Source organism: Nicotiana tomentosiformis, chromosome 4, assembly GCF_000390325.3.
Source record: "Nicotiana tomentosiformis chromosome 4, ASM39032v3, whole genome shotgun sequence".
In the NCBI taxonomy this organism is placed as follows: domain Eukaryota; kingdom Viridiplantae; phylum Streptophyta; class Magnoliopsida; order Solanales; family Solanaceae; genus Nicotiana; species Nicotiana tomentosiformis.
Window position 1 is genome coordinate 79,432,925 of NC_090815.1, and position 17,198 is coordinate 79,450,122.

Sequence of the window (17,198 nt, forward strand, 5' to 3'; positions counted from 1 at the left end):
TTTTGAGAAGTATTTTTTTTCAAAAGTACTTTTGGTGAGAAGCAGTTTGTGTTTGGCTAATTAATTTGAAAGCACTTTTGAGCAGCAATTAGTGTTTGGCCAAACTTTAAAAAAACTGTTTCTAAGTATATTTTTCTCAAAAGTGTTTTTCAAAAAAGTATTTTTTGAGAGAAACTATTTTTTTCTGTTTCTCCAAGACTGTTTCTGCTTCTCCTCAAAATCACTTTTTTCCTTTTAAAAATTTGGCCAAATGCCTTAATTTTAGGAGAAAAAACACTTTCGACCAAAAAAAAAAAAAAAAAAGCGCTTTTACCTCAAAAGAAGCTTGGCCAAACAGGTTATAAATGTGAAAATTTAACTCTCCACTTTTATAGATAAAATAAGTCGGAAAGTGAGATCAAAACGAGAAGGATAGAAAACAAATTGAATAAAAATGTGGCGGTAAGATCTTTTCCTAGCTAGAGTTCTATTTTCAAAACGAGGAGATTAGTTAACCTTTTCACTAAAAAAACAAACAACTCATATGGAAGTAACTAGAGCCACAACCAGTGTTGTCTTTATTTTGAGATTTGAGACATAAGATTTATGGAAATTACATAACAAAAAGGTAAGAAAAGCTGCAACTGTTGAATTTAATGACAATAACTTATGTGGCAGTAACTTCCTGTGTGTTTTTCTGGTCCTATTTGGATAAGTCTTCTCTTCGACTTTTACCCTTTCCCCTCCCTGTCAGCATGCTATCCTTATTTTTTTTAATTCTTATTCTTAGGTGAAGAGTTTAAATACAACTAGCCATTGACCTCTGTTTTCAGAGGGTCTTCTTTTTCTTTCGAATTTGTTTATCCTTCCAAATTGATGTGTCACTATTTGCCAAATCAAATATTTTATTTATACTATGATTCTCTCAAAAAAATTGAATATTTTAAATTATTTATTTTTAAATGCCTAAAAATTTATACTTTAATTTACAGTAAAAGTAGGTACCCTTGTGTACTTGAAACCCCTTCACATAAATTGGAACGAATAAAGTTATCATTCTAAAATGTGTTGATTTGATAGCGCTCGAGAGAACAAAGAAATGTGAAATGAAGACATCATGAAATAGAAAAATTTTCTCTCCAAATCTATATTATATTAAAAGGAGGGTAGTGAAGCATGAGGTTAAGTCAAGTGGCATATTGAAAAAAAATCACTTAGCATTTTTAAAATAAAATTTAAATAGATTTTATGACAAAATCTAATATAGATTTAACAAGATTATGACAAAATCTAATCTAAATTGTTCAAGAAATGTTTCTACAATAAAAAGTTCTATTTAAGGAATATTCTCCCTTTAATTTTGGTCCAAGTGATAAACGAAAGGAGTGAATTGGATTGATTTTCGTTCATGATACATTTCCAACTCAAGGTTTAGTTTATGTGATATTATCCCTTTAATTTAGGTATTTATTTAATAATAAAATATTTAGTTTGACTGATATATAAGCCGAGTAACATATTAAGAGTAAGACATATAGAAAAATTAGGACAAAGCTAATAAAAATTGCAATAAATTTTTTTGAATTAATAAATTATATTTATATATCTATATCAAAAAAATATACATACATAAAATAAGAGGATAGTTTATAATGTGGTGAAATCAAGTGGCAAACTAATAAGAAGTCATTTGGCAATTTTAAGATAAAATTAGCAATTAATACTTAGAAACAAATATTATTTATGGAAGTAATTAATAACAACTCTATCCTAAATTTAACGTAAATCTTCTATCTCCCTCTTCTTCCTTTTTTTGGTTTGTTTTGTTTTTTATTTTCAGCTTTCATGTCTTATGATAGGCTATTAATTATATACCAGACTTAAAAAAATTAAAATAAATAATTATAATACCAAACTTTACATTGGTAGATTACTAAAAAATGTCGTATTTTGGATAAGGCCACGTAACTGAAGTCTAATAGATAAAACATAAAAAATTGAAGAATAAAAATAAATTAAAGATAAATAAAAAGAATATCTAATACTTAAAAAAATTATTGACTAATTGAAATAATTTAAGAATTTAGAGCAATAGTTTAAAAATAAAATAAATATTTAAGCAAGATCAAAAAATTACATATCTATTTATATTATATTTTGATAATGATATTAAATGAAGTGACAAGTTAATGAAAAATCACATGAAAATGTGATAATACTATATATTAGACTTTAAATATATACTTTGAATTATACTTATACTTTGAATTAGTTTAAATAAATTAATTAAATATCTAGATAATATAATATTATTGATATATTTAAATGATAAAAGAGTCCCGAGTAAGAGGATAAAGTGTAAAAATACATTAAATTTCAAGAATAAAAAAATTATAATTATCGATGATTATTATAAGGAAGATTATCAAGACATTAAGTCAGTTGGTAAACCAATAAAAAATCACATGACAGTATACAATATTAAGTAATGAGTAATACAATAACTATAAGCAAAGAACAAAAAGAGAAACAAATGTAGAAGGATAAGACATATTTGAACTTGAGACGTAAAACAAAGTTTTAGTAAGAATTTTATTAAAATAATATGATTCAATATGCTCAAACAAGGTAGATCACAATGTGACATGTTTAGTATTCTTTAATATTGATCACGAAACGAAATGTAAGTAATAAAATCAAGAGATTATATTGTTACCAAACTTAAGAAAGTTAAAACAAATAATCGTAATATCGAACTTTATATTAGTAGATTACTAAGAAATATCATATTGTGGATAAGGCCACGTAACTGAAGTCTAATAGATAAAAAAAAAATAAAAATTGAAGAATAAAAATAAATTAGAGATAAATAAAATAAATATGCAATACTTAAAAAAAATTATTGGCTAACTGAAATAATTTAAGAATTTAGAGCAATAGTTTAAAAATAACATAAATATTTATGCAAGATCAAAATTTTACTTATCTATTTATATTATATTTTGATAATGATATTAAATGAAGTGACAAGTTAATGAAAACCACATGAAAATGTGATAATACTATATATTAGACATTAAATATATACTTTGAATTATACTTATACTTTGAATTAGTTTAAGTAAATAAATTAAATAGCTAGATAATATAATATTATTGATACATTTAAATGATAAAAAAGTCTCGAGTAAGAGGATAAAGTGTAAAAATATATTAAATTTCAAGAATAAAAAATTATAATTATTGATGATTATTTTAGGAAAAATTATCAAGACATTAAGTGAGTTGGTAAATTAATAAAAAATCATATGACAATAGACATTATTAAGTAATGAGTAATATAATAACTATAAACAAAGAACAAAAAGAGAAAAAAATGTAGAAGGATAAGACATATTTGAACTTGAGATGTAAAACAAAGTTTTAGTAAGAATTTTATTAAAATAATATGATTTAATATGCTCAAACAAGATAGATCACAATGTGGCATGTTTAATATTCTTTAATATTGATCGCAGAATAAGATGCAATTAATAAAATCAAGAGATTATGTTGTTACAAATTTAAAAAGAAAATAAATAGCTTATCCACTACGAGATTTGAAAAATGATTTCATATACTCTTCTTTCTTAATATCTAATGATTATCTATAATTTTATGTGAAAATTAAATAGTAAAGATATTTGCAGATAATCTAAATAATACAAATCATAATTTGACATAATTTGTATGTGCGCATCGCACAGATATTAATACTAGTAAATTTAAAATGAGACAAAAGTACTAAAGAATAATTGGGAGAGGAAAAAACGTTCACGTGATTTGCAAATCTAGATAGATAGTATAAGTACAAAAATAGGTCCATTCTCCATATAGTAACTATACATGTATGGTAGCCCAAAGGATTGATCAAGATGATTTGTGTATGCGAGTAAAATCGGGCTCATGACATATTTCGGTCTCCGATAAAATAAGCAAAGCTCGACACATGATGACAGGGGACCGTCGAGGCAAAAGTCTCATAGAGTCAGAATTCGGGGGCATGACGCCCGCCCTCGAGAATATCGGGGTCATGGTTCGGAATCGGTCCTAGCCTTGAACGACTTCGAAGAACATTGTCGGGCAATCAAGCACGGCCAACGGAAGGTCGTTATATCCTTGACCGGTCGGATATCACGGCGGGGATCTCGGCATGTATCGATGAAGAACCGACAATCAGCTAATCAGAGGATTTTTTTACCTTTTATAGAGTTGTACCTAGAGTATGATTCCCCTACTATATAAAGGGGGTCTGATAATTTATGACATCCATTGTAACACGCATTCCAAAGCAATATATTATTATTTTCTCTGTTATTAGCTCTTTCGCTTGTTCATCGGTGCTGGCCATAGCGAGCCCGGATCGAGGGTGAATATTTCACTAAGGTTGGAACTATCCTCCTCGTGTGGTTTGAATCCATTTTATCTTTGTTTGTTCAATTTGACTTAATTTATTGCTTTGTATCAAATTAATTCGTGTATCCTTAAAATCACTTACAAATTTAATTGTTATCCGATTGTGAGGGTAAACAATTTGTACCTACTACCTACATACTAGGTTTATTTTCCTAAGGGCCAATTTTTTATAGTATTACACTACCTACCTAGCATTTTCACTCACCAAACAAATTTTAAGTGGTGAAAAAAAAACATTTAAATGATACCCGTTTTTTAGAAAACTTTTTCACTTATATTTCTCAAACTAAAACTTCAAAATCTACCTTTCCCTTTTTAAGAATTTTCTTTTAATTAACCATTTCTCCTTAAATCCTCAAGGATACAAGATGTACCTCAGTGTATAGTTGACTGTTAATCTCATGAATATCAATGCCTCTTTTAATGATTTACATATAAGAATAAATTGTAACACCCTTATTTATAATAGTACAAGAATTTATTTAAATATAATATTTTTTTAAAAAAACAAATATTAACAATTAAATCCATTTTCTTAAGGGTGGGGTAGGGGGTGGCAGCTGTGGGGGCTGGTTTTAAAGCCTTTAAGGCCTTGCAACAGTTGCCAGTAGCAGTCATGCATTGCCTCCAAAAAACACTATAAATACCCCTCCACTCTCCCATTCCTTATACATCTAATCCAAACTCTCCACAACCAAAAAACACACATACACAAACACACAGTAGCTAGTTCAGAAAATATGGAGAATGGTACCAAAAAACTTAATGTTTCTTCTCTAGCAGTTGAGCAGCCTTTACCAAAATCCAAGCTATGGAAAATAATAATGGTGGCTTCCATAGCAGCTGGAGTTCAATTCGGTTGGGCTCTGCAACTTTCTTTATTGACTCCATATGTTCAACTCCTTGGTATCCCACATAAATTTGCTTCTTTTATTTGGCTCTGTGGACCTATTTCTGGTATGATTGTTCAGCCAGTTGTGGGTTATTACAGTGACAATTGCTCCTCCCGTTTTGGCCGTCGCCGGCCGTTCATTGCCGCCGGCGCCGCCCTTGTCACTATAGCTGTTTTCCTCATCGGATTTGCTGCTGATCTTGGACATGCCTCCGGTGACCCTCTCGGAAAAGGGTCCAAACCTCGAGCCATTGCTGTTTTTGTCGTTGGGTTTTGGATCCTTGATGTTGCTAACAATATGTTACAGGTAAAACTTTTTTTAAGTCAAATTTCATCTTAGTTTTGATTTTTTAAAAATATATATGGACAAGAAAGTGAGTATAATTTACTTTTCAACCAAAAAAGAAAGTATTTTTGCTAAAACGGCAGTAGAAGACGTCACTCACGGCAAACTTGTGTAATTATGCAGGAGTATATAGTTTTCTACTATTTATTATTTTAATAATTCTGCTCACATATAATTTAATTGTGAGTAAAATCCAAACCTCCAGCTAGATAATTATTGTAGAAATATATATATTCCGCAGAATTTAGGTACAAAAAAAAAATTAGATTCCAGAGTATTGGCTAAACAATAATTTTTGACTGACACCAATAAAATAGGGGAAACATCCCTTTAGATACACAATAATAATTCTGATTGTATATGCACAGACATCCCCACAAAAGTTATGTAATATTACTCTTTACGTTTTCAAAAGACCAACAACTTTATTCTCAACAAATATTTTAATAGTGTCTTTTTCACTATTGAATTAAATAATACAAAAAGTAACTGTTGTCTTCAACTTAATTACTCCTATAAGCGTATCGGTTTCTAATTGTAAATTAATGGTAAATTAAAATGATTTGATTGTTTAAATATATTTTACATTCTGTCTAGTGGATAAAACATTTAATTTTTGCAGGGTCCATGCAGAGCGCTATTGGCTGATCTGTCCGGCGGAAAAGCCGGGAGGATGAGAACATCAAACGCCTTCTTCTCCTTCTTCATGGCCGTCGGAAACGTCCTCGGTTACGCCGCCGGTTCCTACTCCCGCCTCTACAAAATCTTCCCCTTCTCTAAAACCCCAGCCTGTGACATCTACTGCGCCAACCTCAAATCATGTTTCTTCATCGCCGTCTTCCTTCTACTCAGCTTAACAATCTTAGCCCTAACCGTCGTCCGCGAAAACGAGCTCCCCGAAAAAGACGAACACGAAATCGACGAAAAAGCCGGCGGCGGCGGAAAATCAAAAGTCCCGTTCTTCGGTGAAATTTTCGGTGCTTTAAAAGATTTACCAAGACCCATGTGGATTTTGTTACTTGTCACGTGTTTGAACTGGATTGCGTGGTTTCCGTTTTTCTTGTACGATACCGATTGGATGGCTAAGGAAGTGTACGGTGGAAAAGTTGGTGACGGGAGATTGTACGATTTGGGAGTGCACGCCGGAGCTTTGGGGCTGTTGTTGAACTCTGTGGTGTTAGGGTTTATGTCGCTAAGTGTGGAGTTTTTGGGGAAGAAGATCGGTGGGGTGAAGAGGTTATGGGGGATTTTGAATTTCGTGTTGGCTGTTTGCATGGCTTTGACGGTTTTGGTTACAAAAATGGCGGAGAAATCGCGGCAGTATGACGCTCACGGCACGCTCATGGCGCCTACCTCTGGTGTTAAGATTGGTGCCTTGACTCTCTTTGCTGTCCTTGGTATTCCTCTTGCGGTGAGTTTTTCTATTTGTAATTACCTCTATTTTAAACATTATTAGTAAAATTATTGCCTCTAATTTCTAGATTATACCAGATCATGCTTGTTATGAAAAAAGTTACTAACTTGATAATATAAAAATATTTCACATAGAATTAAACTCCACAAAAATAAGTATTGATTTCATGGTCAAAAGTTGAGAATATATACTAGAATTACACATTTCGAGGAACATAATGAAACTCATGTTAAATTTGAAGGTAAGCGAGCATAAGATTTTGTAGTATAACCTTTTGAGGATTTGATTATATTTCTTTAAAATTTGGAGTGTGAATTTCATAGTATGATTTATAGATATATCTTTATCCTTGTATGTTTTTAGGTGCTATTCGTCATATGAGCATGAGTAGATGATTAAGTCACAAAGAGTCAAAACTATATTTCATTTTTAGCTGGATACTAGCTATATTTTAGGGTGATTTTTTTTTCTTTTATTATCTTTTTGTTAAAACATTACATCATATTGAAATACGATTATTGGGTGTGTGCACATGCTTTTGGAATAATTAGCAAGTTGGTTGACTAAGTCCATACATGACAAGAGTGCATTATGATTTTGAGAATCATATTCTCCGAGATGTGGAAAATTATAAAGATGGGAAAGTGTGAAGATAGTGACCAAATTTGACACCTAGTGGAGCTACCAATTACTCTATAACTAACAGAAATTATTTGTCAGTTATACGATCTGGACATGTTGGATATATAGGTAGATCGTAGGTATATTAATTAAACAGATTTATTTGACTAGCTTTGAAAGCAAAAATTGTTTTAATTAATATTAGCTAATCAATCAAGAGTTCAGAAAAAGATCCCCACACCCCAAATAAAGTCCTCCTTTTGGTCTATTATGTTAAAAGAAAAGAAAATTAGCGCCAAAGAGAAAAGGAATACACCAAAGATTATCTCCTTTTCACTTTTCTAGAGTCAACTAAAATTAATTTTCTTTAGATTTTTTACCATCAATTTATCATCAGAAAAGCAAATGGATATCTGGTTATATTTCTTATAGTAGTGTAAACAATAGCCGAAGGTGTATTTCCAAAGGAAATTCAATTTCTAGAACACAAATGAAAATCTCGAGAAATAAAGAAAAAATAAAAGGAATCCAATATAGGTTATGGTCTTTTTTACCAATAAAAATAATCATGATATATTTGTACGTGGCTTTATAAAAGGCCGCCAAGTCACACGCGTAAAATGTACGTTGTTATAGTGACAAACAAAGGTGTGAGAAACTTTTGCTTCTTTAATGCATCACATGATTTTAGTTTTGATGACTTCTCTTTCGGTTGTGCAAAGTGCAAAAAGAGAACCTTTCATTGCCTCCCCCTAGTAAATTATATATCTTCAAAAAAAAAATTGAAAATATTATTATTTCAATTCCAGCTCTAATTTGATAGGATTTTTTTAGAATTTAACTCTGTTTATTATCACCAAAGTTATCATATTATATTGGTTTATTATAACATCTGCATACCTTAAAAGATTAAAATGCGTTTACACTATGATTTGACACATAAGACTTAAAAATGAGTTATGTTCATAATCCTCTCTTATTATTTCTGCTTAGTACTATTTGTTTATCCCACATAAGGATAGCGAGAATCATCTTCTTGCTCATTAGGATAATGGAAGTTTCTATGCAAGATCAAGTAATCCTTTTTTTAAATGCAAAGGATTTTTATATATTAAGACAAAAGCATAGATGCTATGTTCTCTTCCTTTAATTATTCTTTGAAGATAGAAATTCTAACCGAACCTTTTTTACTTTGATATGGTAGATCTTCTCTAAAAGCTTTTCTAGGAGTCTTTTCAAACTTTTCCTCTTCTGACATTAAATTGAGTTACTCATATGAAAATTATTACGTATTAAAATTTTTATTTTCTCTTGCAGGTGACTTTTAGTGTTCCATTTGCTTTGGCATCTATATTTTCTAGTAATGCTGGTTCAGGACAAGGTAAATCATACTATAACTTTATATCCTTAAAGGAAGAAAAAGAAAAAGGAAAAGGAAAAAAAACTTCCAAATAAAGTATAAATATATGTACGATCCTAATATGCTTCCGTCTCTTTAAATTCCACAGGTTTGTCACTAGGAGTTCTGAATCTTGCAATAGTTGTACCACAGGTACTATTTTTATTACTTACCATATTTCTCAATTTCTCATCTGCAATCCTGGATCTCTTTTGTAATTCTAAATTAGTAACCTAAAATTCTAGGGTGGTACAAGTACTAATTTCTAGGAAGTGGATAACGTACTTGTTCTTCTAATTATATATATTCCTCTAGGTTCTGTTATCTTTAACACGAGTCTTGCTTTCATAATTAATGCCTTGTCACAACATATTTCAGCCACAAACGTGTAATCTAAATAGTGAAAAGCCTATGAACATGATAAAGTACTTTAATTGCAAAAGAATAAATACTATCTATTACGTGTATGTATCGGTTAAAGAATCAATTTCAGGTGTAACATTACAATTTAAAAAAATAACGAAATGGGAGAAAAAAAGCCCCACAAATTTTCACCTAGGCCCCTACAGTCTCTGAATGTCTCTGAGTCCTACAAGAAAAAGAGCAACATTCAAATAGGGAATATCACAATTCACAACTGAAGGAATTTGAAAATGACTTGTAACTAAAACGCATTAATATAGGATATGACCAAATGACTATGCTTCATATTCCAGGAAAGATGCTATGCTATGCTATATGTTGTTTGAGTAGATGTGTCTAAGATAAAGAATCTTATTGAAATAGTAATTCCCTTGTCGTATTAGGAGTTATCAAACATAAGTAAAGGGGCAAGAAAACTGAATCAAATCTGTGATATCCAATTCTCTTCTATCTAATCAAACTTAGATTTGAGATGTAGGTGATAACTTGATGCATGAATATCTTAAAATAAGTATAAGTTATATGTATACCGGCAGTTGATCTATTTTCCAAGTTACTATATCAGTCTTGACATAAGAAGTTATCTATTGTTGTTAGTCGACTTAACCTAGGTAGTATAAAAAATGTGTATACACTATCAGTGCAGTGCACGTAACATAAACTTGATCTTTATTAAATTGCTTTAATGAAGAATGCACAATTAGTCTCTAACAATAACTAGTTGTGACCAAAACAGATGTTGGTGTCAATAGTTGGAGGGCCATGGGATGACTTGTTTGGAGGAGGGAACTTGCCAGGATTTATTGTTGGAGCAGTTGCAGCTGCGGCAAGTGGCATTTTAGCACTCACAATGTTGCCTTCTCCTCCTGCTGATGCCAAACCAGCCACCACAATGGGCGGTTTCCATTAAACAATATTAATAATAATAAAAGAAGAAAAAGTAGCCACTTCTCTTTTGTAACTTTTTTATTTTTCTAGAAAACATGCATATTATTAGAGAGGCTACTTTTACAAGTGGCCTATGCATGTATTTTCTTTTTATAAAGCTCTCTCTAGAAGAAGAAGGAGGAGGAGGAGGCTCTGTCCTCTGTTCCAAACAAATGGGGTCATGTGTGTGAAGTTGTTTTCACGTTGTGTGTAACAAGAATTAAGTTGTCCAGTATAACATGTCTGGGCAAATGCTTTGTACCTTACTTTTCTTTTTTCTTTGTAATTTTCTTTCTTGGAAGGTAGGAAAAGAGGTGGTCGGCGTGGAGTTGGGGTGGGGTTGGTGAAGGGAGATTAAGAAAACTTGTACTTAAAGTGGAAACAAAATTGATCAATATCTATCTACTACTCCTTTCTTTCTTTCTTTCTTCTATCCATCTCTCTCTCTCTCTCCTTTTTCTCTTTCTTCTTTTTTACAATTTTTCGGTGGATTGATAGCGCTATTTTGCCTTGTTTATAGATAAGGGATCGTTTGGTATGATGCATTAGATAAAATAATGTATGTATTAGCTTTGTGTATTAATAATACCTTATTTTTTATGCATTAGTTATGCAATCATTAGTTATACACCTTATTTGGTATTATCCTATGCATAATTAATGCATAGGAAATCATGGTATTAATAATGCAGTGGGTTTTAATGCATGCGTTAGCTTAGTTAAAGATAAAATTATCCTTCAAAATTTGTGCTTGATCAAAAATATGCTATTATATTAATGCAAGTTTGAAATAATCCAAGGAAGTAGAAAATAAAATTATATCCCTTTTAAATAAATAAATACTTAGCATATTTTTTTTTATATAAATAAATATTCAGTTCTGTACTACAATATAGGTAAACAAATCAAATATTTTTTAAACCTTTTTCATATAAAAATATTCCTCAACATATGTTTCTTTTAACAAATTATGAGGGTATTTTTGTTAACAAATTATTTTTTTAGAAATTGTGCGATACTTTAATACATCAAACCAAACAATGGATAAGAAATATGTTAGCATAACTAATACAAGCTTAACTAATATTAGCATTATTAATTTACCATATTCAGTATCATTCCTATACACCCTACCAAACCACCCCTTAGTTTTCCAAGTATGAAGTATATTAGTTATGAATATGTAGTCTACATAGTAATGTTGGAACTAATTTTGTGTGTGTATTAACCAATATCCTTTAGTGGACTAATTCCCCTTGGGCTATCTATGTTTGATCTCTTATATCAGCTAAGACAATAGAAAAGGGAGAACTCTAAACGTCCACTAATTCCCTTTTTGAAGTGAAGTGAAAAACCCAAAAAAGCAGGAAGTGAATTACGAAGAAGAGAGAATGAAACTAAGCTAGTAGAGTAATAATTTCATTCATACTCCCAAAAGCACTGAAAGTGTAATTACTCAGAAGTTTTTATCAAGTCTTGTTGACCATAACGTACAGCTAACATCCTCAACAAACTGGATAGGGAAAATTAAAATTACAATGTAAGGATATATTGAGATAGAAAGGATATATATATATGATGTAGGGTTGAACTTTCTTTTTCTTTTTCTCTTTTCTTTTATATATATTTCCTTGATAAGATAGCTCTAGTAATTGGGCGAATGTATCTTGAAAGAAAATTTCTAAAAAGATAAAATAAAACAAAATCCAACCAATGCTTTTAAAAGGACAGGAAAGAGCAGGATAAGGGCATAATATGGACAAATGTTTAGAATTTTCAAAATTCATTGGCTTCAGTTCAAAGACAGCCCATCTAACTTTAATGGGCTTTTGTCTACTCTTTTGGACCCCATAAAACATGGCAGAGTATTGTCCTTGATCCATCAAATCAATTTTGATATATAAAATACTACATGGACAACAATTTCATCCTTTAAACAAACATTAGATATCTTTGCAAAGAATTTAAGTTATATATACTGTTAGTGTAAGTGATATTTATACCAATACTGCCATTTGACTGGTTATAGCAGGTTTTTACTCTATTTTCGGATCATCATATCAAACTCAACAGGAAAAATTATATGTTATTGTAGGTTAATTTTACCTGATGTGTTAAATAATTATGCACTATCAATGCACGGAACTTAATTCTTTTGGCATATGATGTTAAAAATAGTCGATAGAGAGAGAAAAAGACAAAGGAAGAGTTAAACATGGTAAAAACAAAAAGGCCACACTATGTATGGGCCAACAAGATGGATTCCCTATTAGCACTTGAAAATTACAATTCATAGACACAAAAGAGTGTGCCAAATTTGATCATTGAAAATTTTGGGATCTCATCAAAGGTTTTGTCACTTCTTCATTTAATGCCAAATTTCATGTCAAGTATGCTCAACTTGACATGAAAGGCCCAAGTTTGTCATGGTATATGAATTGACCTGAAAGGGTCCAAGTTGACGATCATGGCATAGTCCAAAAATACCATTGAATTTGATTACGACATCTTGAGCTCTCGCTTCCAATCTATATAATACCCTTTTATTTGATATGTTTTCTATAATTTATATTATTCTATTAATAATACTATTTTCATTTGTCCAACTAATTTACATAGTCCAACTAATTTAAAATGAAAACTTAAATCTTTGTCAACATTGTTCTAAAATCAAGAGACAACTTTTTTACTCTTACTAGAAATGATGGTAAAATCGATGAGTAATCGTATTTATTGAGAAAACTATATTCTATATCCCCTCAAAATTTTAATAGCCCATATTTTTGCCCATTGATAGAAAATGACCGGCCCAAACATATTACATCTAATAGCCCGAAATGTCTATTTTGTATATTTTTTTGTATAGGGACAGTCTATTTTGTAAATTTGTTGTAAAGTGACAGTCTATTTTGTATATTTATTGTATAGTGACAGTCTATTTTATATATTTTTTTGTATATGGACAGTCTATTTTGTATATTTGTTGTATAGTGACAGTCTATTTTGTATATTTTTTTGTATAGGGACAGTCTATTTTGTATATTTATTGTATAGTGACAGTCTATTTTATATATTTTTTGTATAGTAACAATATATTTAGTATATATTTTGTATAGTGACAGTCTATTTTATATATTTTTTGTATAGTGACAATTTATTTTGTATATTTTTTGTATTGTGACAGTCTATTTTATATATTTTTGTATAATGACAGTCTATTTTGTATATATTTTGTATAGTGAAGACTATGAGATAATAAATTAAAATTTTAAAAAGCAAAATACCTCAAAAATAATATTAAAAACTATTTTTGGAAGTTGGAAGGACGAAGGCAGCTGCAGCAGAAATGGACACTACAATTCACGTTTGAATTTCCAAAATTTCAACTCCCAAAATCCACCAAACAATTCCAGTCCTCTTTCTCCCTTCTTTCCCCCTCTCACTTCGATCACGGACCCATTTTCCTTCCCCATTTGTCCCAAACCCTAATTTCAAACTCCTAAATCTCACATAAAATTGGGAGCTTAGAACAATTAATAGTTGCCATGGAAGTGTAAGCGAGAGCGAAGTATTCATTATTCACGCGATATAGTAACAATTGCTAAATACTTGAACTGCAGTTGACTTACTTGATTATACTCCATAGAATTGCTGAAACAACAACGAAACCCAACATATACTTCGCTAGAGAAGCAGCCATGGCGGTTGGCAAAATAATGCGCCGATCCTATTGATATATTGTCTCAGTGATAAACCATTTTTCGAAGCTAAAAAATAAATCAATCCCTATACACTAATTCTCTGCACACCTTCTTCATGTGAAGAGAAAAAAAAAACTAAGGAATTTTCAGTTCCCTATGTTGGATAAATCTAAAGAATTTAAGCTTTTTAGATACCCAATTTCGGGTATTAAAGACCCAGAAAGAGAATTCACTTGTAAGAACAAAGTATCCAATTTCTTAAGCTTCCTGATCTCCGATGGAATGTTGCCGGAAAGTCCACAGTTAGCAGCATTGAAACGTACGAGCTCGGACAAGTTCCCTATCTCCGACGGGATTCCTCCGGAGAATGTGTTGTAGTATCTGGCGTGTCTGCAGCTCAACACTGTGTTTCTGTGATAGTTGGGTTGGTGGCTAGCCTTTTAATTAGTTTTGGGTTATAAAATGCATACTGCAATTTTGTGGCTAGCGTTGATATTAGTTTCTAGCGGCTGGCCGCAAATGAAGTTTGCTCGTATTTATTGTCACTTTTAGGACTTTTTCATTTAAGTAACTACTTTTAACTTGTACATTTTTATGAGTAACATTTTGAATTAAAAGAAAAAAGTTTCATTGCTAAAAACAGATATAAAAAGGTTGGCTAAATGGGCTTGTGGCAAAGTCTGCATCAGTTTAAATCATTTGTTTGGGTCAATAAGTCATTGGCATCCAAGTAAAAATTGCACGGAACGGCCCATTTGGTCGAGTTTTTTACATGGATGATCTCTTTATAGAAGTTATTTTCTTAACTAATAATATTTATTGTTTATTCCAAAAATAACAAATTTTATTACAAATATGGCATTATAAAAAATCTATGTAACTGCAATCCCCTAAATGACGCACCGAATATTTAAAGAAATCATTTCAATTTTTAAAGCTTAAATGCCGCACCCAATAACTAAGTAAGCCGTTTCCATTTTAAAGGCCAAAATGCCAGCACCCAATATTTAAGAAAATTATTTTCTTTCTCACTAACATCTTGTAAAAATATTTCCCCTCTTTCCTTAAACCAAATATTACCAAAAATCTCAACAAAAAAAATATCTATTTCGCTTTTTTATGCCATCTTCTTCTAAAAGGATATTTATTCTTCGACCACACACTAAAGAGGAACTAAAATGATAAAACATAACATAATATACTTAGAATAGCACTGTGATTCATCATTATATTGGGTATATTAACATACTTGAATTTTTTTGTAATTTATACACTATTAAATACCATCATTATATCGGGTATATACACACTTATACATAATTATTTACTATTATAATACTATGTATATATGTATTCTACATATATATCTATTATCCACTATTATTAATATTAATACATAATCAATATATACAATGGCTGAAGAATGTATGATAAAATATAATATTAATATATACGTAATTTTTACTTGGTATATTATTTGGTGTAACTTATACGTCATTTACAAAGTGTATAAATTATCTATTGTAATTTGTACATAGTTTATTATAAATTATACATAATTTATTTAGCGTATATTATCGCAATTATGAGGTTATATTCCAGCCTGCTATATTTATGTTATTATACATGTTATATTTTAGATTTATTAATTTCATTTTTTTTGTAAATGAGAACAAACAAATTATGCAATTTGAGCAATAATTAATTACAAGTCTTTTTAAATAGTACTTGAATAACATTTTTTAAGGAAATAATGCTCTGAATGCGTGATTATGGGTCCATATTTCAAGGGAATAAAATTAATTAGTTGTCATGTATGTAAAATAACTATTGCTGCTAGGTTTCTCAAATTCTTTCTTAAATTTTTCATATTTATGTTTTTGCCCCTATTTGGCCGCTCATTTAACATATATTCACTTTGTAAAAATAAATTAACTAGTACTTAAATTAACTACTACTTAGGGTTTCTTCTTCTTCTTTTTTTTAATGGAGTTTGTTAGATTTAGGTGTTAAATCATATATTGGATTGTTAAATTTCGAAAATAAATTTATGTTTCTCAGCAATTTATATTTCATACCTATTTGGCCTTAAGTGCATGAAAACATTGGTTGTACTTCAGACCTATTTGGCCTTAAGTGCATCTGAATTGTAATTTTTTCACTTCATACCTGTTTGGCCTTCATGAAACCATTAGTTGCACTTCAGACTTATTTGGCCTTAAGTGCATCTGAAGTACAACTTTTTCACTTCAGACCTCTCTGACCTCAAGTGCATGAAAACATATATTGCACTTCAGACCTATTTGGCCTTAAGTGCATCTCAAGTATAATTATTTCACCTCAGACCTCTCTGACATTAAGTGCATGAAAATATTTATTGCACTTCGGACCTATTTGGCCTTAAGTGCATCTTAAGTACAAATTTTCCACTTTAGACTTAATTGTCCTTAAGTACATTGCACTTCAGACTAATTTTTTTAAACTTCATACGTGATAAGTCTGAAGTTGATCGTAAAATGGGTAGGTGTAACGACCCAGACAGTCGTTTTGGGTATTACAGCCTCGTTTTCTCATTTACTGCTCAATTTATGCTTTACAGTTATTTTATGACTTATCAGGTTAATTGGTTCGGATACGGTGAGGTTTTGGAATGAATTGGAACACTTAGTTCCAAGCTTTAAAGCTTAAGTTAAAATAGTGACTGGATGTCTACTTATGTGTAAACGACCCCGGAATGGAGTTTTGATAATTCCAATAGCTCTGTATGGTGATTTTGGATTTAGGAGCGTGTCCGAAAAAATATTTGGAAGTCCGTAGTGGAATTTGGCTTGAAATGGCAAAAATTAAATTTTTGAAAAGTTTGACTGGGGGTTGACTTTTTTATATCAGGGTTGGAATCTAGTTCTGACACTTTTTATAGCTCCGTTATGTCATTTATGACTTGTGTGCAAAATTTGAGGTCAATCGGACTTGATTTGATAAGTTTCGGCATCGAATGTAGAAGTTAGAAATTCTTAAGTTCCCTAAGCTTGAATTGAGGT

General features: G+C 30.7%; 1 protein-coding gene across 1 annotated transcript; it reads left to right on the top strand.

The window, feature by feature from the left end:
* The first annotated feature begins 5,088 nt into the window (after positions 1 to 5,088).
* On the top strand, positions 5,089 to 10,887 carry LOC104120250 (sucrose transport protein-like). Its single transcript, XM_009631986.4, has 5 exons — positions 5,089 to 5,633; positions 6,295 to 7,083; positions 9,025 to 9,088; positions 9,216 to 9,259; positions 10,266 to 10,887. Exons 1-5 carry the CDS (start codon positions 5,175 to 5,177, stop codon positions 10,437 to 10,439), a joined length of 1,530 nt encoding a protein of 509 aa, XP_009630281.1. The 5' UTR covers positions 5,089 to 5,174; the 3' UTR covers positions 10,440 to 10,887.
* The last annotated feature ends 6,311 nt before the right edge of the window (positions 10,888 to 17,198 follow it).